The sequence below is a fragment of the Capra hircus genome, chromosome 16, assembly GCF_001704415.2.
Source record: "Capra hircus breed San Clemente chromosome 16, ASM170441v1, whole genome shotgun sequence".
In the NCBI taxonomy this organism is placed as follows: domain Eukaryota; kingdom Metazoa; phylum Chordata; class Mammalia; order Artiodactyla; family Bovidae; genus Capra; species Capra hircus.
Genome location: NC_030823.1, coordinates 55,147,352 through 55,167,581, shown reverse-complemented (window position 1 = coordinate 55,167,581; position 20,230 = coordinate 55,147,352). Strand labels below are relative to the sequence as shown.

Below are 20,230 nucleotides of genomic sequence, written 5' to 3'. Positions count from 1 at the left end.
CTCATGAGGCCAGAGACTACTTTTCATATTCTAAACCAATTTCTCCATCTGTTTTAAGGGGTGTCGTGGGCAAAAGAAAAAAAGCATCGGTTTGGGCTGCAGTCTGAGTGGTCATCTTTCTTAGATGAGACTTTGCTTTGCAGTTTTATTAAATGGAAAGAAGAGAAAGATGAAAAGCAGGATGATGACTGTTCAAGAAGAATAATTGATCAGCAAATGGTGACATGCTGTTCTCCTAGCTCGAGAAACACAGATGAAAAATAGATATTAATGATAGCAAAAGGTCAGGCTCTTGGAAGAATTTCCAAACCAAAATGGTGGAGATTAAATGGGAATTCATTATTTATATCCTACCTATTTCCAAAGGACAAAGGTGGCTGGGGGAGGGAGGCTGTGGCCTCTATGACAGAACTGAGAGTCTGGAAATGTGACTCAGCATTTAACTCAGCTCTAACTCACTGTGTGTAACTGGGCAAATCACTCCCATACTTTGAGCTGGTCTATAAAACTGGAATAATCCTATTGCTTGTTTTGAGGATTAAATGGGATACTATATTTTACATACACACACACACACACACACACACACACACACACACGCTCAGTCGTGTCTGTCTCTTTGCGACCCCATGGAATGTAGCCCACCAGGGTCCTCTGTCCACGGGATTTTCCAGGTAAGAATACTGCACTGGGTTGCCATTTCCTTCTCCAGGGGATCTTCCTGACCCAGGGATCAAACCCTCAACCCCTGTATCTCCTGCATTGGCAGGTGGATTCTTTATGACTGAGCCACATGGGAAACCATATATAAATATAGATGTGTGTGTGTGTGTATATATATACACACACATGTACATGCATACTAAGTCACTTCAGTCATGTCTGACTCCTTTTGATCCTACGGACTGTAGCCCATCAGGCTCCTCTGTCTGTGGAATTTTCCAGGCAAGAATACTGGAGTGGGTTGCCTTGCCCTTCTCCATATATATATATATATATATATATGTGTGTGTGTGTGTGTGTATGGCAACCAACTCCAGTATTCTTGCCTGGAAAATCCCATGGATGGAGAAGCCTGGTAGGCTACAGTCCATGGGGCTGCAAACAGTCGGACACGACTGAGCGAATTCAGTCACTTCACTCATATATATATAACTATGTATGTCCATGGTTTCATATATATATGTATGTATGTATGTAGTTGAATGTTCTACAGATGCTTAGAATTCTCTGGGATCTATAAAAATTGAATAAATTTTCACCTAAATGGGATCTCTATTTACCAAAATTCATGGGAAAACCTGAAAGGCATACCATCAGCCTTAGCTGCTCCCAAAAGGAAACAGGTGCTCCCCCAGCGGTAAAACTTGCCCAGCCTTGCCCCTTGTATTGTAAAGCAGGGATTCAAATCAAGATGGCCTCACATTCGCTTCCGGTCGGTGGACTTTGTCACTGTCTTGCTGGATATTCAGGACCCCACTTTCCAGATGAAGAAGGAACCACTCTGAGAGGCCAGGTCACTTGGAATGATCACAGATGGTACAAGACAGAGCTGAGGACAAGACCAGAAGCCAAATTTCTCGATCCAGCAGTGCTTTTCTCTATCCCCCAGGGACACACACACACAAATATGCTGGACTAAACACTTGTGCCAGAAAACGAATGTGGCTGTATCACATTCTGAACCAAAGACCCATCCTGCAGACCGCTCGAGGGGGTCCATGAGGGAACGCGGTTCAGGAGCCAGGGTGGGGCAGCCAGTCCGGCGGGAGACGACACCAAAGCCCAGCCTTGCATCTGTCCTTCCTGACAGCTCCGGGCCAGCCACAGAGTCCTGTCTGCAGGGAGGTTTCTGCCCTCAGGTTCTTTTCAGAAACCTGACAAGCCCAATAAAGGCCCGGTGCTGATGGAGACGAGCGGGCCCCGGTCCTCCCAGCAGCCCTGACGCTTCCTCCACTGACACAATGGGGCCGGCTGTAATCACATTACACCCTCGTCTTTCATAATTACCCTCTTTCTCCAAGTGACAGAGCATCCCAAAGGCAGGCAGGGAACTATTTTTAACCTAATTCTAACTAACTAAAAAAAAAAAAAAAAAAAAAAAAGGCACAAAAAGGACTGTCATTTTTTCACAGATATGGTTCTGGTTTATAAATCACTCCCAGGGACTAATGTTGGTGGAAGCCAGAAAATCTAGACAGCACTGGCCGCCAATCCCCAGAAGATCACCTCTTCTTATCTGCCCAACAACCTACACACTCCTATTTTTCCTGAAGTTCCTCAACCTGAGTTTGTCCCTTTCACTCCCTCTGTGGTTCTAGGAGGAAACAAAACTGAAAAAAACTCAAAGGCATAGCTTCCACGTGAGTGACTTGTGGCTTTTTCTCTCCCTCGTCATCACCTCCTCCACCTTCCTCCTACCCCACATCCCACCTTCTTGAGACCAGTTTTCTTTTCCTCTGAACCTGGGTAAAGGTGATGGCTCCCAGAATATTTTTCTTAAACAGTAGCAAAGTTCTTCAATGTGAAGAAGTAAAGCTGGGAGACGGCACTGGAGGAGGCCAAGGGAAAGAAAAGCTACTCACAAAAAATTTTAGCTAGGACAAGAGTTGGCCAAGCCTGGGTGACCCAAGCTCTCCCCACATGCCACCCAGAGAGGAGGGCACACCCCAGTAACATGGTATCCCCTAGGCCTGGAGGACCATCCAGGACCATGTCGCCTCTTACACATGATCTAGAAACACCTCTGGTGCTCCATGATAATTATACTGAGAAGGAGGCTGGAGTGGAGGAAATAAATCAATGGCATCACATGGATTTCTTGGGTATGGAGCTATTGAATAGCTGCAATACTCGCTTGCACTCTCATTTGGAGAGTCGTTAGCTACCTGTCTTGCTCACAAGTGTTAGTGCACCTTCGAACCCAAATATATTATTTTGTCCCTCAGGTTGACTTTTTCTCCCACTACCTAACGTAGAACTTTCTCTGCTCCTCTCTCCAGCCTGGCACTCTGCTATTTTGTCTTCCCCATCTTCTCTGCTTTCCCCCTCTTCCCCTCCCCACCACTCCCCCCACTTCATCCTCTGACCGGTTTTGCTTCTATCCTGGAGTCTTACAGCTGTAGTGGGATGACTCACCTGAGAGATAGGAAGAGAGTGAGGGAGCCCCTGAGGGGCTCTGCTGGTCGCCTCCAGTCTCCTCAGCTGCTTGTGGTGACAGAGATTCTGCATCTAGCTTAGAGGTACAGCCACCACCTCACACCAAAGCCAGACCACAGGTCTCAGAGCAGGCAGGACCCCTCTAAATGAGACCAACACATGGAACATGGCATTCTTGGATATGCCACAGGATTCGACCAGGCCTTCCTCGTAGGAAGGTAGTTGCAGAAATCTGCCCAGAGGCATCACTAAGGAGTGCCATGGAAAGAGACCACGTGCAGAACAGTCAACGTTCCTTGTGCTCCAGAGGAAATGGAGAGGAAGGTAGAGAAGGAAGTCAGAAAGGGAAGCTTTCAGGGACACAAGAAAGGAAAGCCACTTTGAAATAATTATTAAGTGAAATGAGCTTAGCAAAACTAAGGGCACATTTATTAAGTAGGCATTATATAAGCATAAGCTTCATTCCCCTCCAGCCTCCAGCAGGCTTCAGATGAAATGAGAAAAAGCAAAGCCTCCCATTCCATCCATCCCACCCCCTCTCTCTGCCTGCCCTCAGAAAGCTTTCTCAGTCAAATGCAAATGGAGACACAAGATAGAAGCAGAGAGGTCCTCAGGGTAGTTAACAATAGCTTGTGACTGAGCAGGCTGGGGACAAGCCAGAGAGAGCTCAGAGAAGTGAGTAAAGCCGGAAGGGGCCAGGGCAAGCCCTGGGTTTCTGTAACTGCTGGCTGGTGGGAACTGTCCTGGGAAAGGGTAAGTGTAAAAAATGTCTCCCGACCCCCCTAGGATCAGGTTTACTGGCTTAGCTAGCACTGCTCTTGATTTTCTGAGACACTATGGAGGCTGGGCACTTTTAAATAAAGAGCCAGCAGACAAGCTTTCCCTCCAGGGGGAGAAGCTAAAGCAATTTCTGAGGGTAGTAGCCTGGACTGGGTGGAGAAAACATTAAGCGAAAAGTCATCGCTGTCAGTAAGTCCTAAATCTGATCCTGGGAGAAGAGAGTGTTGATTTGTAAGATCTCTCAGTCTTTTCATGAGAGTGCTATGTGGCCGCTAATTAAAGCTGCCTGAAAAAAACAGCAGCTAAGAGTACAAACCGTGGTCAGCAAGATCTGGGTTCAGCCTTGGCTCCTGTGCTCATTAGCTGTGAAATCTTGGTCACATTCTTTGGCCTTTCCTGAAGCTCATTTTCCTCGTCTCCAATAATGGAACTTGAAAGAGGACCTACCACCATGCTGAAATCAACACAGAACCCTGCTCTGCAACCCGTTTAGAGCGGGTCTGACGATGGATGCCCACTTCGGATTGGCTGTTGCCTGAGCCATGGGCTCTGTGCTCAGTTGTGTCTGACTCTCTGCAACCCCTTGCACTGTAGCCTGCCAGGATCCTCTGCCCATGGAATTTTCCAGGCAAGATTACTGAAGTGTGTTGCTATTTCCTACTCCAGGGGATCTTCCTGACCCAGGGATCAAACCCTCATCTTTTGCATCTCCTGAATTGGCAGGTGGATTCTTTACCACTAGCACCACCTGGGAAGCCTGAGCCATACCAGTTGTTAAATAACTCCTAAATGTCACTCCTCTTAGCATATAGGGTTGTTGTAAGGAATGAATGACATAATATAAGGAAAATGATTAATCTGATGCCTGGTAAATGCTCAGCTCATTACTGGTATGTATTATGGGTTAAATAAGATAATGTTGCAGTTCTGACCCCGGTATCTCAGAAGGTGACCTTAGTTGGAAATAGGGTCATTGGGGATGTAATTAGTTAGGATGAGGTTATACTGGAGTAATGAGCCCCGGTCCAAGATGAATGATGTCCTTGAAAGAAGATGGCCCCATGGCGACACAGAGATGCAGGCAGAGAGCAAAGTGAAGATGGAGGCAGAGACTGGAATGATGTATCTTCTAGCTGAGGAATGCCAAGCACTGCCTGCCATCACCAGAAGCTAGGAGAGAGGCATGCAAGAGACTTTCCCTCAGAGCCTCAGAGGGGACTAACCCTAATGACATCTTCATTTTGGCCTTCTAGTCTCCAGACCTGTGAGAGAAGGAAGTTCTATGGCTTCAGGCTACCAAGTTCGTGGTGATTTGTTATGACAGCCCTAGGAAACTAATACAGTATTATCATGGGTAGACTCCTCAAAGGATAATAAGACCATGAATTCATAAGACATCAGGAAACAGAAGTCTTTAACGTTCATTTTAGTTCAATATCTCATGTGATGCTTGAAAACTCATCTTCAGCATTCTCACTGAGCAGTCTTGGGGCATGTATTTGAACACCTCCAGTGACCAGGGACTCACTCCCTCTCCTGACAACCCAATAGCTCCAAGTATTAGAAAAATTGTTCTTTACATGCAGCCAAAATCTGTTTCCTTGTAGATTCTCCCATCTGGGGGAAATTACCTCCCTTGGACCTTTTGCTTTGTAAAAGCCCAATGCTGAAGCATTTAACAGCCCTTCAAATATTTGCGTTCCTTGAATAAGTCATATTTGTGCACTTATCAGTTTCAGCAAATGCAGTTTCTTTTGTCTATAATGAATTTCTGTCTTCCCTACCTAAAAAGTCAGCTATTAAATTCCAGTTCCATATTATCATCTGATAGACCAAGTTATGCGTAGGGAAAAGTCATACCAAAATCTGTGCTTCAAACACCAAAGGTTTATTTCTCTCTTATGCAAGGAACATCCACTGTACCCAGCCAGGACACCCTTTATCATAGTCATTCAGACTGAGAAAGCAGTCACCATCTTGAACATTGCCAGTCACCATCAATGCAGAGAAAGCTCTAGAGGGTAGGGCTCAATCACTTAGTCACGTCCGACTCTTTGTGATGATCCCATGGAAGATAGCTGACAAGGCTCCTCTGTTCATGTGATTTCCCTGGCAAGAATACTGGAGTGGGTTGTCATTCCCTTCTCCAGGAGATCTTCACAACCCAGGGATTGAACCCAAGCATCTGTGTCTCCTGCACTGACGGTGGATTCCTTACCACAGAGCCACCTGGGAAGCCACCAGTCAGCGATTAATGACCCCCTGCCAACGAAGTGATCCCCGTGACTTCCTCTCACAACCATTGGCCAGTACTAGTGACATGGCCTCACCTTACCCACTGCTAAGTCACTTCAGTCGTGTCCGACTCTGTGCAACCACGTAGACGGCAGCCTACCAGGCTCCCCCATCCCTGGGATTCTCCAGGCAAGAACACTGGAGTGGGTTGCCATTTCCTTCTCCAATGCATGAAAGTGAAAAGTGAAACTGAAGTTGCTCAGTCGTGTCCGACTCTTCGAGACCCCATGGCCCGCAGCCTACCAGGCTCCTCTGCCCATGGGACTTTCCAGGCAAGAGTACTGGAGTAGGGTGCCATTACCTTCTCCCACCTTACCAACAGGGGGCGGAAAAACAGTCCTGGAAGGAGTAGTCCTACTACGTGTCTGGAAAGGCAGGCCAGAAATACTTGGCAACTGTCACTGCCTGTTACCCACCACCCTCGGCTCAGCTTCCCCCTGCGCCCCAGGCAAAGTTGCTGTGTTACCTCCAGCCTTCTCAGGGGCATTTTGTGTGTTTGTTGGTCATGATAACGATCACACTGCCTTGGCATTATATTTTCTTGTCTTTCCATCTCTTTCATGAGGCCGACTGTTTCTCAAAGATAGGGACTAGGTCATCAGAAACACTTGGTATGCGGATGCATTTGAGAACAACGACCATCTATATCCCCATAGTAAGAGGCCAGGTCCTTACGATGGTTCACAAGGCCTTTCTGATCTGGCCCCCACTCCTTCTCTGACCTCACCCCCCCAGCTGCTCCCTCATTCACTGGCCTCCAGCTTCGCTGTCACTCAAACTCACCAGGCCGGCTCCTGCATCAGAGCCCTCCTCCTTGATGTTCCCTGTGCCTGGAACGCTCTTCCTCAGCCATCTGCTAAGCTCATTACTCGCTTCCTTCAGGTCTCTGCTGAGCGGTCACCTCCCGGGACAGCCTTCCCTGGCCAGGCGCCATAAGATAGCCATGTGACTCTACTGCCCTGGTGCCTCCTCTGCCCCCTTCTCTCTTCTCTTCCTCCCCTGCAGTTACCACTTGCTGACATAGCACACACAAATGAATATTACATCATCATGTATTAAAGTATCATATAATATGCACTGTTTCATATATTACATATGATACACAATATAACTGTGGGTATTTTTGTGTTGTTTGCCCTGCCACTCCTTCCCCTACACACACACTTAAATATAACTTCCATGAATGAAGAACCAGCGCAACAGGAGGTACTCAGTAAATATCTGTCAAAGGAATGAATGATAAGAGAACAGTATCTCCAGAGCCATCACTTTCCTGGACAATAATGCTAAACTCTTCCCTCTCCTATGTCAGGATTTTAGTACCTTCAGCAACCTCACCACCCAGAAGTTATCAAAAGTGAGTGCAGGACAGAACAAAACATCCCTGTACTTGGCCTCGTCTGGGCTTCTCAGGAGGCTAAGTGGTAAAGACTCTACCTGCCAAGCAGGAGATGCAACTTCGATCCCTGAGTTGGTAAGATCCCCTGGAGAAGGAAATGGCAACCCACTCCAGTGTTCTTACCTGGAAAATCCCGTGAACAAAGGAGCCTGGAGGGCTACAGTCCATAGAATGGCAAAAGAATCAGACACAACTTAGTGGCTAAACAACAGCAACAGCTTAGTCTATCTGTGCTTAGTCACTGAGTCATGTTGGACTCTTTGCAACCCTTTGGACTGCAGGCTGCCAGGCTCCTCTGTCCTTGGGATTTTTCAGGCAAGAATACCAGAGTGGGTTGCCATTTTCCTCCTCCAGGGGATCTTCCCCACCCAGGGATAGAACCGGGTTCTCATGTCTCCCGCACTGCAAGCGAATTCTTTACCCACCTAGGTATCAAGGAAGTCCCATAGACTGTACTGCAATTAATGAAGCCTGACTCTAAATCAACTATACCTCAATAAGTAAGTAAATAAATATATACACAAGTAAATAAATAAATAAACAAAGCCTGAGTCTAAATAAGGTTTTGGAAGTAACAAAAAATCACACTGTTGACTAATTCATTGTCAGTTTGGTTATTGACAAAAGCCTCGTGTTTTTCACAGTTAAAGCTACACTTTTCTCTCTACATATAATTTTGTAGTTGTTGCTTTAGACTTAGGTGAGGCACCTAACGTTTTTCCCTTTTAATTTTCCTGTCACAGATCTTCCTTTTCATTTCTTTCACTTACTTATTGAGTGTCTGCTCTGTGCAAAAAGCTATGTTAAGTGCTATGGGTGTTACATGATAATCTTACAATTCTTAGGAAAAAACGCTGTTCGGCAATATCAACATGGATCAGACAGTCCACCTCTAGTTTAGCAAATGAGGTAGCTAAGACTCTTAGCCTTAAGTGTATATGTAAGTTAAATGACTTTTATCAGAAGCTTTCAATGATATATGGGCAGATGCCACTCCAAGGATGTAATGCCTAGAGCATCTGAAAATGGGAATCCTAGTCATGCCTCAGATAGAAGGGCTTGGAAAGAGCTTCGAGTCATGAGGGCACTTTGGTTCAGACATGTCACTCCATCTATCCTTAAGGTTAACTCACCTCATCTGATGTAACCAGGGGATAGCCACCTCTCCCATCATTCCAGGAACCTCACACTTCTTTGAACCAGGGCATTGTAAGGCTGAACTTTTTGCTGTCAAATGATGGAGGGGATTTCTCACATGTTCCAGTGATTTCAAGGGAGTCCTTGGATAGGGGAAGAACCAGGCAGTCTGGCTCTAGTGTCTGGAATCATAACAGCTCTACTCTGCTCTGCTTCCTCTTCATATTGGAAATGAAGATTTTAGTCTAATATATAACATAAAAAATGTAATACTGGAAATGGTTTTCATAATAGTCACTAATACAGATTACTCTGAATAAAATCAACCCTCAGAAATTGTCCAGTTGAACCGAAATTGAAGAGAATAGTGAATAACTTGAGGATAATGCAAAGATATCAAATGAGTTGGAGAATGATTCAGCCTTTTGCTCACCGGGCATTTACTAATTCACCTGTTTATCCATCATTCCATGTATCCACCCATTTATTCATTCAACAACCAGGGCATTAAGCACTCTTGCTGTCCTACACACATATTAAATACTGTGGATAAAATGTGCGTGGCGTGCTCACTCAGTCATGTGACCCCATGGACTGCAGCCTGCCAGGCTCCTCTGTCCATGGGATTCTCCAGGCAAGAGTACTGGAGTGGATTGCCATTTCCTTCTCCAGAAGATCTTCCTGACCCAGGGATCAAACCACGTCTCCTGTGTCTCCTGCATTGGCAGATGGATTGTTTATCCACTGAGTCACCTGGGAAGCCTGTGGATAAGATGTGGTCTGACCTAAACTGACTTAGCAGTTTGGGTCCAGTGGAAGGAGGGAGGAGGTGGGGCTGGCAGGGACAGAAGCAAAGGAAACTCGTGGTCTAGTGTGGCAAATGCTCTCAGAGAGGGTTTATAAGGAGTCGGGGATGAACTTAGCCAGTGCTGGGGATGCTTCTTAGCCTCCTGATGGAACAGGAATAAAAAGGTGAGAGCGGAATGCTTCGTAGAGGAAGAAACACTGGCTTCAGTCCTAGCAAAACTTTCTAATCTCAATATTGTTGGGAAGATCCCAGAACTAACACAATTTCCATCAGAGACTAGAGAAAACTGAACATTCTTTTCAGAAAAAGCACTGGAGCATAGCCATTAAGAACACAGGTTTTGGAGTCAGATCTGCATTCAAATCTTAAGCTTTCTAGGCAGAACTCACTCCAGACTTCACTCTATCTTATAATAGACAGAGACAATCATAACATTAGATCATAAGGTTGTTCTGGGGGTCAAGTAAGATCCCATGTGAGGTGAACAGCGCAGTCTGTGTGCAGTACTTATTCAGTTGATGTTAGCTGTCATTCATTGCCTTCTTCCCAAACTCATATATGTATTTTCACTCTGCTCCTTTGTCCTGAATCTTCTTAGCTCTAACGTTACCTTTAGAACCAAAGTCTGTAAGCCTCTTTTCTCTGTTACACAGGGAGTACAAAAGAAATATAATTTCTGTAAAACTGATTTGCATTGTAGTAAATTTATCATGCTTCCTGGTTCTTGGTGACTAGGTAACCAGCAGAGGAGCTAATTCATTATTTTAGCAATTCAAACAGGACCTCGGAAGAAAGGCACCCTGTGGTCACAAAGCACTGGGATTGTACTAATGAGAAGATTAAAAGAAAATTCAGCTTACACAGTTCCAGATAATCACAAATGTACCCAAGGATTATTAACAACCACAATTACCTGGAACTATATTATCTGCCTGCTTGGTTATTCTAAAGTCAACTTGTATTTGAGTTTATAAGTTATTTTGCAGTGGCTGGCGGGGCCCCATCCTAATACACATCTAGGGAAATATGAGGGTATGCCTAAGTCTTCATGGTACCCAGCATCCTAATTCTCACCCAGAAGTGAAATGAAGCTCTGAGTTCTCCTATCCACAGAGCCCCTGTCCTGAGTCCTTGCGGGTCCTCTTTGTTGGAACCACCTGCCCAGGGAGGGGCCAGACTCATGCATTCTAGATAAACCTTTTGGAAAATTAAAACGCCTTTCTGCATAAGCAGTGTCCATTCTCAGGGACTTCTCTAGAGGACAAAAAGCCCTGGGTTTCAGGACCCTGGTAGTCACTTCCCAAACATCCCCTTAAAAAGCTTCACTGCTATCCTTTAATTTTGTAGGACTGTGTACTGCACTGTGCCCAGGTGCAGGTCTCAGAGGCCATCTCGTTCATCCCCTGGTTTCTCTTGCATATTCCATGCTTTCTGCTGCAGGCTAGTCTTGAACCCGGAGCTCTACTGAGAGGATGGGGGCAGACGGGGAGACAGTGGTCTTGAAGAACGTGCTCATTGGCGTCAACCTGATCCTTCTGGGCTCCTTGCTCAAGCCCTCGGAGTGTCAGCTGGAGGTCACCATGGAAAGGGTCCAGAGACCAGCAGTGGAGGAGGAAGGAGGCACTGCCAGCTACAACGCATCCAGCAAGGAGCAGCCGGTGGTCTTCAACCACGTGTACAACATCAATGTGCCCCTGGACAGCCTCTGCTCCTCAGGGCTGGAGGCCTCGGCCGAGCACGAAGTGAGCACCGAAGACGAGGTGCTGACGGAGTACACGGGCCAGACCTCGGACCACGAGAGCCAAGTCACCTTCACGCACAGAATCAACCTCCCCAAGAAGGCCTGCCCATGTGCCAGCTCGGCCCAGGTGCTACAGGAGCTGCTGAGCCGAATTGAGATGCTGGAGAGGGAGGTGTCAGTGCTGCGGGACCAATGCACCAGCAACTGCTGCCCTGAGAGTGCGGCCACAGGTAGAGTTCTGGAGCTTACAGCCAGTCTCCGCAGGGGAGGGAGGGGGCTGAGCAGACGTGGAGCGGGAATCTGGGTGATTACACCAGTGCCTGAGAAATCCGGCACCTCTTCACACAGAGGAGGAAAAAAAAAAAGTGCCCTGGTCTGCAGCTCTCTGTTAATACACCTCTAAGATCTAAGTGTGGTCCCTTCCCAGGGGATTCGGCATAGGGACTCTCTACAGTGCTTAGCCCGTCTGAAATACGTTAACCTAATTTGGGGGTGATGAGTCAGGGAATGGTACATCGGTTTAGCACAGCAACTGATGTGGTGAGCAGGGAATTTGATGTCTGTCTTCATTCAGCTTTGGTTTTCACAGGCTGTTGAATTGATATCTATCCATATTAACCGGAGGGACTAGAGAATACAGGCGTTCTGTTCACTCCGTCTCAGCCTTTCTCCCGTCTGAGAAAATTACAGTCATTAAAACCTCAGAGGACCTGGCCCCATCTTCTCTGGCAAGCTGGAAGTTTCAGCCTCTGCCCCCTCCACCAAAACACGTGGCTGTGCACGCACATGTGCGCACACCCACCCGCAGAGCTTCTTACAAGCCTCTCCCCAAGCAAAGGCTGAGTATCCGAAACTTGGATATGTAGCCTCACCCACATCCTAACTACTAACACTTATGAATGACTCTTTTGACTTCTCTGGGAGAAGTCAGCTCATCTTCAGGGCCAGACTTCCTAACTTCATGTCCTGTCTCTGCTATTTGCAAGCCTGTGACTTGAACAAGTTGCTTAACCCATGCGTTCCTTTCCCCCTCGACAGACTAGAACAACAAGGAGTTATTAAATATAAAAACCTCCACTCAGATGAAAGCCCGGCCTCTAGTAGGCACTTCATATTCAGTAGCTATTATCAGCAGATCCCCAGTGAGCAGAAAGTGTGCCCCCTTTTGTGCCCAGCATCTCTTACCCAAAACAGTACCTTCTACCCATTCGATTCAGTCTGTGATGAGAAAAGGACTGGGTCTTACTATCTTGGGTTCAGGCTCCTACCTCTCTAGGGTCTAATATCTCAAGCCTTGCCCAAGGATGAAAGAGGTGTCAGGAATGGCATTTTAATAGGAAGAAATGGCCCACATGTCCAGAGAGATGTCCAACACATTCATTCTGAGACACCAAGACTGGGTGTAGTCTTTGAGAAGAGAAATATTTCTTGGGTTTTCTCGTCTCTTCCTCCTTATAACCAAAACTATAAACAATCTGAAACTGAGAGGACAAAGTCCAGGTGTTCAAACTCTCCTTCCTCAGTGAGATCACCTTTTCAGTGGAGTTGGGGAATATAGGAAAGACACAGGTGTCCATGGACATGGGTCTTCAATGCCTGGGAAGCTGGTAGCTTCTGTAAGTGGACTTTTTTTTTTTTTTAATCAGCTTCCCACCAGGTTCCCTGGGAAGATGTGAAAAGATCTATAAGGAAGATCTATGTTAATCAATGTCAGTATAGTATCCTTTCGGGCCATGGGGGGAGGGGGTGCATGCAGTGGCAAAATTAAACAAGGACATAACTTACTTGACTTCCTATCCCCAAGGCCAAGTGCCAAGAAGGATGGCAAGCAAGTACTGCTATGGTGTTCATTTAATAAGTTTGTTTGACTCGTGCTGGACAGGTAAATTAACCACTCTAGTTATTGCATGATAAAGCCTAGGGCAGGAGATACGCATAGAATGCTAAAAAGATCACAGCAAACAGTCACCAAATGAGACAAGTTCTGGGAAACCTTTGAAGTGACCCTGGCGCTGAGCTGTGAAGGATGAGCAGTTAGTTAGACGGCAGGGAGGAGAGTAATAGGATGCATCTGCAGCACATGTGATCTTGACCTGCCTCACAGGCCTGATTCTCAGCCTCCATCCCCTCGGTCCCCTTCAGGCCCCAGCACCAGTACCTGGGCGTGTTGGTCAGGGACTGCCCCCAGGCTCTGAGAACCTCCTTGGCCTGCCCAGGGTAGAGAACAGATGAGCCTGAGCATTGACACCCTCCAGGGATAGCCCTTCATCCCAGGTGAGGTGTGGCTTGCTCTGTGGCCAGAAGACTCTGCAGGACTGAACCCAAGTCACCCTCCCTGGGACTTTGCCTAATAATATTCTTGGCTTGGGCTCCTCCCTCCCTGGTCTCCCCTTCTCCCCAACCAGTTTTTTCCTGGGAGCACCTCCCAATTAGTCACTAGGGAATCCAAGCCAAGATACACTGCAGGTGAGCTCCTAAAGGACAAGAGACCCAATCTCACTCGTCCTTACCCTCAACCCTATGCCAGACACACACAACCCACGTTAGGCAAAAAGATTCATGAAGCTGTTGACGTGCCAAGCTAGCTTGAGCTTCTCTCTCAGCAACACAGATCTGGTCAGTGAGCGAGCCGAGGTCTTGGCCTGCCCCCCTCCCCATACCCCACTGCCAGGAGGTTCCACAGCTGCCCTTTGACCTTCTCCTTGGCCATTCCAGGACAACTGGACTATATCCCTCACTGCAGTGGCCATGGCAACTTTAGCCTGGAGTCCTGTGGCTGCATCTGCGATCAAGGCTGGTTTGGCAAGAACTGCTCGGAGCCCTACTGCCCCCTGGGCTGCTCCAGTCGGGGCGTGTGTGTGGACGGCCAGTGCATCTGTGACAGCGAGTACAGCGGGGACGACTGCTCCGAGCTCCGGTGCCCGACGGGCTGCAGCTCCCGGGGGCTGTGTGTGAACGGGGAGTGTGTCTGCGAAGAGGCCTACACGGGCGAGGACTGCAGTGAGCTGAGGTGCCCCGGGGACTGTTCAGGGAAGGGGGCCTGTGCCAACGGCACCTGCCTGTGCCAGGAGGGCCACATCGGTGAGGACTGCAGCCAGCGGCGGTGTCCAAAAGCCTGCAGCGGCCGAGGACACTGCCAGGAGGGGCTGTGCCTCTGTGAAGAGGGCTACCAGGGCCCTGACTGCTCAGCAGGTAGGCAGGGGGGCTCCGTGGGGCCGTTGGCAAGGGCGGTCCAGCCAGCTAGCTGGAGGCGGGAAGAGAGATAGGAGGGAAAATGAATTTAGGCCAAAGAATTGCCAAATGGGTCGTGCTCCTCTGCTTTCCAAGAGAGGTGATGTCTTAAGTTGATCGCAATTGACAACACGGGTTTAAGGGGAGAAGAGTGGAAACCAGAAAAGGTCCAAGCTTGGGATGAAAGCTGAATCTTACCCCGAGGCTGGAACAAAGTCAATAGTAATAATGGAGACAGCATTTCACTGTCCTTGAGATGGAAGAAAGCAGAGTCAAAGGACCCCTTAGCCACGGGACCCCTCTCTAACTTAGCAGACTTCCCAGAGCTCCACCCACTCTGAAATATTCCCCCTTCCCATTGCCATATTCTGAGGACACTCCTTTCACAATGCTAGTGCATGAGATGGGGCATAGTCTGTGATAATCAGACTCACTGGGCACTCTGGTTATTTTGGGAGCTTCCATATGGCAAAGTGTTATTAATTTATGAAATGATCTAGAATCCACATGGATGAAAGTATTCATAGGCAAGGAATTACATGTAAACAGGAATAAATTACTAAAGACCTCCATTAAGCAAGAACTCACAGTCTAACTAAAATGCTATGATTCAGTTTGTTCCAGAGGACATATAACAAACTGGAATCAACCCCTCATGTGTCTGCATCATGAAAACCAACACAAGGGTGATGTCCCGAAAGGAGGCCCCAAGTCCATCAGTGAGAACATACCAATATTTCATTGGAGATCATTTTCTTTTGCCTAAAATCAGGTTATTTTCATTATCTCAGTGACTGCTTGTCGTCTTCTAAATCAGTGACTGTCGCTGATAAATTTGTATTTTAAACAATACAGATTAAGTGATTGATCTTCAGCCTTCTCATTCATAGTACAATCTGTAACAGTCGGCTCAGAGGGCTCATTGACAAGATTTAAAATAAAAAATAACAAGAAACAAACATTATTAAATCTTCTGATGAGTTGATTCTAGGAATTTTTCTGATTAGATTTCTGACCTCAGTTTAAGGGGGAGATTCTGGGAGGCCAAGTCTTTTATTCTTGAGCATCAGGAGTGATTCCCACCTAAGTCCCAGAGCAGTCAGACAAGTCTTCTGCATCTGCAATTTAAATTTCTTTTGAAACATGAATGCAACAAGGTAAAGGAAAAAAAAAAAACAATTCACTGCTTAGGAAAAAAATGTTTCTCCATTTTTTCCATAGTCAATGGTTTCACGTAGCCTCCTACTTTTGTTTCCTGAATATCTTTCTGAAAATATAGTCATTATACCAATCGTTCAGAAGGAAAATTTAAGCAGAAATTAAGCTGCATCATTTACAGATCCAAGGTCACTAAGTAATTGCTGGAAAGGGGAAGTTGAAGCATGATCCCAGTTCTCACTCACAGGACAAGGCTCTATGAGGCCCCATCAGAGGATTCTAAAGGTTCTTTTGGGCCCTTCTCTATGTGTGGCTACTGTATAGTTCACATTCTTCTGAATAAAATTGATCTCTGTTGGGTTGTACATACCTGTCATGTTCTTCCTGACCCTCCTTTTCCACAGGGATGGGTTCATTTGCAAATAGAACCTTAATCTGATCCAGAGTACAAACTGAGCTGGAGATGACCCTTCTGGTCATGTGAGGAAGACTCAGCAGCTGCTAGCATAACTACAACTAGGCTGAACTCAGTCCATGAGCCACATGTTACCTCCAACACGCTACCTCTGTGCTGTTTGATTGAGGAAGGCTTTTGGACAACCAGATAAATTACTTTATAGGTTCCCAAAGCACGTGAGGAGGGACAGTTGCATAATTTCCCTCTGTTTCTATAGCAACCATGGAGCCACCACTCATTGCTGGAGGTGCTGCTTTCAATGCTTGTCTTTTAAACCAAATGCCATGGGTCTCTTCCAGAGAAGTATCTAGGTCATTATCTAAAGTGCTACTTCGCCTGCTCTTGGTGAGAAGGCTGGAGGAGAGGGGCTGTTTACCGGCTGTGTGACATTTCTGGCCAGACGCACACACTCCAGCATTACTATTTGTCTCGCCAAGGGCAGGAAGGAGAGGAGAGAGGAGAGTGGGGAAGGTGAAACTGGGGAGAGCCACAACACACTCCCTGACTTTCCTTTCTCGCTGGCAAGGGTATGGAGAATGGAGGCCCACTGTGTGGACTTCATTCTGAGGTCCCTTAGGCTGCTAGAGCTTGAATGCAATTGAACAGAGTTGACAAGACCACTCTATTTGACTCCCAGCCTTGATCTTTCTCACAGTGGGCCATGAGACCAGATCTCAACCTTTCTGCCTCTGTTCTCTGGCCGGGTAAAGATAATAGAACAACAACCAAAAAAAGAATATGAACACTTAAACCAGGCCTTAGAAAGAAGCTACTCGGGGCTTCTCACTTTACAAACTGAAAAAGCAGCAGCCCTGGGAGACAGGAAGATTTTTCCTGAGCCAGACAGCTAATTAATGGCAGAACAAGAATAAGAACCCTGGTCTCCTACCAACTTCTAGCACTCTTTAATCCTCCCTAGGATGCTAAGTAGAGTGGAATTGGAAAATAAAAATGGTAAAAGCCACATGCATAAAGAAATAGTCTTTTGATATGAAAGCTGAGCTCTGTCAGGTGATTAAAAAAATATTAAGTGTTGGAGATTGGATAGGGGTGCTCGTCCAACTATTTCTCTACATGTGCCCCCAGTGAAGGAGGTTAGTGTGGGAGGTGGCCAGTGAACTGGTCACAAGTCCCTGTGAAGAAGCTCCAGAGTTGGGGCTTGAAACAATCCAGAAAGCCATTCCTTGGACTTTGGTCAGACGTGCAGAGATTCATCACCATCAGCCTCTGCGTTGGCCAACACTATTGCCCGTCTGAACTTTGGCACCCAACCTCACTCGCTCCTCTCAGCAAGACACTTCATGGAACTAATTCCAACTGCTCTCACTGCATATACGCAAAATTGATGCCAGATCTAAAAAGTAAACAGCATGGTATCTTTGCAGATAAGCAACTCCAGTTCCTAAAGCCACAGTTAATTCTTTTTAACTGCCTGCTCATCCACAAGTTTCCAAGTTGGAGCCCCAAAGAAAGCAAGACTAAGAATACTTTGTGTGGTTTCCCTGGTGGTCCAGTGGTTAAGAATCTGCCTGCCAATGCAGGGGATACAGGTGTAATCCCTGCTCTGGGAAGATTTCGTATGCCATGGGGCAACGAAGCCAGTGTGCCACAACTCCTGAAGTGCCTAGAGCCCAAGCTCTGCAACAAGGGAAGCCGCCGCAATGAGAAGCCTGCACACTGCAACAGAGAGTAGCCCCCGTCCGCAGCAGCTAGAGAAAGCCTTCATGCAGCAAAGAAGACCCAAGGCAGCCAAAAAGAATTAAATAAAAGAATACTTTGCATCAGCCCCACTAAATTCCTTGAATCAAGGCATACAGCTCTTTTATAGTTTGCTTTCTAGTTCAATATCATTCAATTTTTATAAGAATTATTGACACCCATTGTATACAGCGTCTGCTAAATTATAGGGTGAGCAGTGATGGTCTCTTCTGCTGAGCCACTGCTCTCAAGAATGCTTCTTCCACCATGGACATTACTGCTTCTTTCTCATCAGACGTGAAGGTTGTTTTTCCCACCACCCAGGCTCAGGTCTCAAGATTAAAAATCTGCCAAGCTAAGTTGTCAAGATGAGAAAATCCTTCTGCAGTCTTTTTAACTTTAAAATCATCAAATGTGCTGCTTGGATCATTCTCTATTGTCATGATTAGCTTTATTTTCTGGAGAAAGGAACAAAAAAATGAAATCACCGACTTGTTCTGAATGCCTAAGAATTATTGGTGACAAAATTCGGAATGGCCATTTCTGTCACCATGACAGGAGGAGTCCTACATTGGAAGCTTGGAATTAATGTGTTGAATCACGAAAGGCAGGCACTAGAGACTCCTTCTTAAAAGAGGTTTCTGACCACTAGGATAAGCACCAGTCTGGAATTTCCATCCTAAAAGACAGTCTGAATTATTTGCTGATGCAGTTTATTTTTGAGGCTCTGTACAAATGAAAGAAAGCATCTGGCGCAATCCATAACCCATCCTACACATCGTAGGGGGAAGAACATCCAGGGTAGAAGAGTGTAGACTGAGGGTGGAAGACCTCCGCTTGATGATCAGTTCAGCTACGACCCAACTCCCTTACTTCTGGCAAGTCCTTTTGCCCGGGTCTGTTTCTCCATTTGTAAACTTGAAATAATTGTATCTTCCCAATCTACCTCGTAGAGCTGCTATTAAATAATTTTTTTAAAAAAAATTTTAGTTAGATGGTGTTTCATAGACCGAGATGCTATGCAAATGTAAGTTGTATTGCACCCTGGCTTAGCGTTTCTAAAATCATTGCACCTGGGTTCAAATCCTAGCCTCTGTATTCGTTGATTGGGTGACCCAGTTTTCTTCTCTGTAAAACAGGGGTAAAAATAATACTGATCCCATAGTGTCGGTGAGAGGATGAGATGAGAAAATCCATGTCAGAATGTTGTAGCCTAGTGCTTGGTGCATAATAAATAATTAATATAACCATACAAAATACTGTTGATTCTATATAACAACTGTTCCTTCTTTGGTCCAAGAGTCATTCGGTATGCATTATACAGGCTAACCCAAAGATCTTAGTGGAATTCAAAGCTCTAATTATGTCAGTTAGAAATGATAAGCTTACAAGTTACTTGAAACTTTATTTAAATTTCATTTACATACATCTCGCTATATAAATTGTTTAAAATAAGATTAATTTTGTTTGTTTGGGTCAATATATGACTTCTTAAATCACAAGAAGTTGTGCTATCTCGACTGTTTCAAATCATGAATAGTTCCTGAAGCAAATGCCTAATACTGCAAATATATGTTCCTAATGCCCATCATATGAGTCTATTTCTGCCTCTGATGAGGATTTGAGGTTGAGCACCATAGAGAGATCAGGCACTTCCCACTCACATGGCCCCGTGACTAGCAGTCCTCAGTCCTTTGCTTGTGTAAAGGGGAAAGGGTGAGAATTCTTAGAAAATTCAACACCAATGACAACACTTAAGCTAAACGAAGCCTCCACTACACATAAATTTATAAGTTAATTATGACTATTTAAATACTGGCCTGATCTTTGATTTTATCTACAGACAGGTCCAATTACAGGCACACTGGTATTAACTTCCTAATTGGTCTTAAAGTTTCAATTATTTAATACCCCCACTACCACTGAATCTTCACTTCCCAAGGGAACCATACATGAAAGGCTACTGAATAGTCTTTGAGAAGTAGAACAGGAATGCTCCTTTGTCATCATCCCCTATATCAAGGTTAATAAAAATTTGTGTAACACAAGTTACATTTCCAGAGTAATCTGATAATAATCATTTATTATTTGGTTATCTGATAACCAAAAATACTAGCCAATGTATGCTGTTAAATATCTAACAACTAGCTCTCTGAGGGAAAAAGTAACAAGCCCTACTTTGTAGCATTCGCCAGCTCCCATGGTATAAATACTCCCTCCATAGCCAGTTTCAAAATACCAGAGTGAAGTCACTAAACATTGAGTTGGAAACAGCTGTGCACTATAACACAATCAAATAGTACTGGGTTGGCCAAAAAATTCATTTGGGTTGTCCACCCAGTTTATGGAAAACCCGAATGAAATTTT

The 20,230-nt window shown here is 45.8% G+C and overlaps 1 protein-coding gene across 1 annotated transcript in view; it reads left to right on the top strand.

The window, feature by feature from the left end:
- TNR (tenascin R) overlaps positions 1-20,230 on the top strand; it is a 483,754-nt gene that overhangs the window by 373,341 nt on the left and 90,183 nt on the right. The window contains exons 3-4 of the mRNA XM_018060627.1: positions 11,019-11,549; positions 14,035-14,511. Coding sequence (XP_017916116.1) covers positions 11,051-11,549; positions 14,035-14,511 — 976 coding nt within the window. The 5' untranslated portion in view covers positions 11,019-11,050. The remainder of the gene's footprint in view (positions 1-11,018; positions 11,550-14,034; positions 14,512-20,230) is intronic.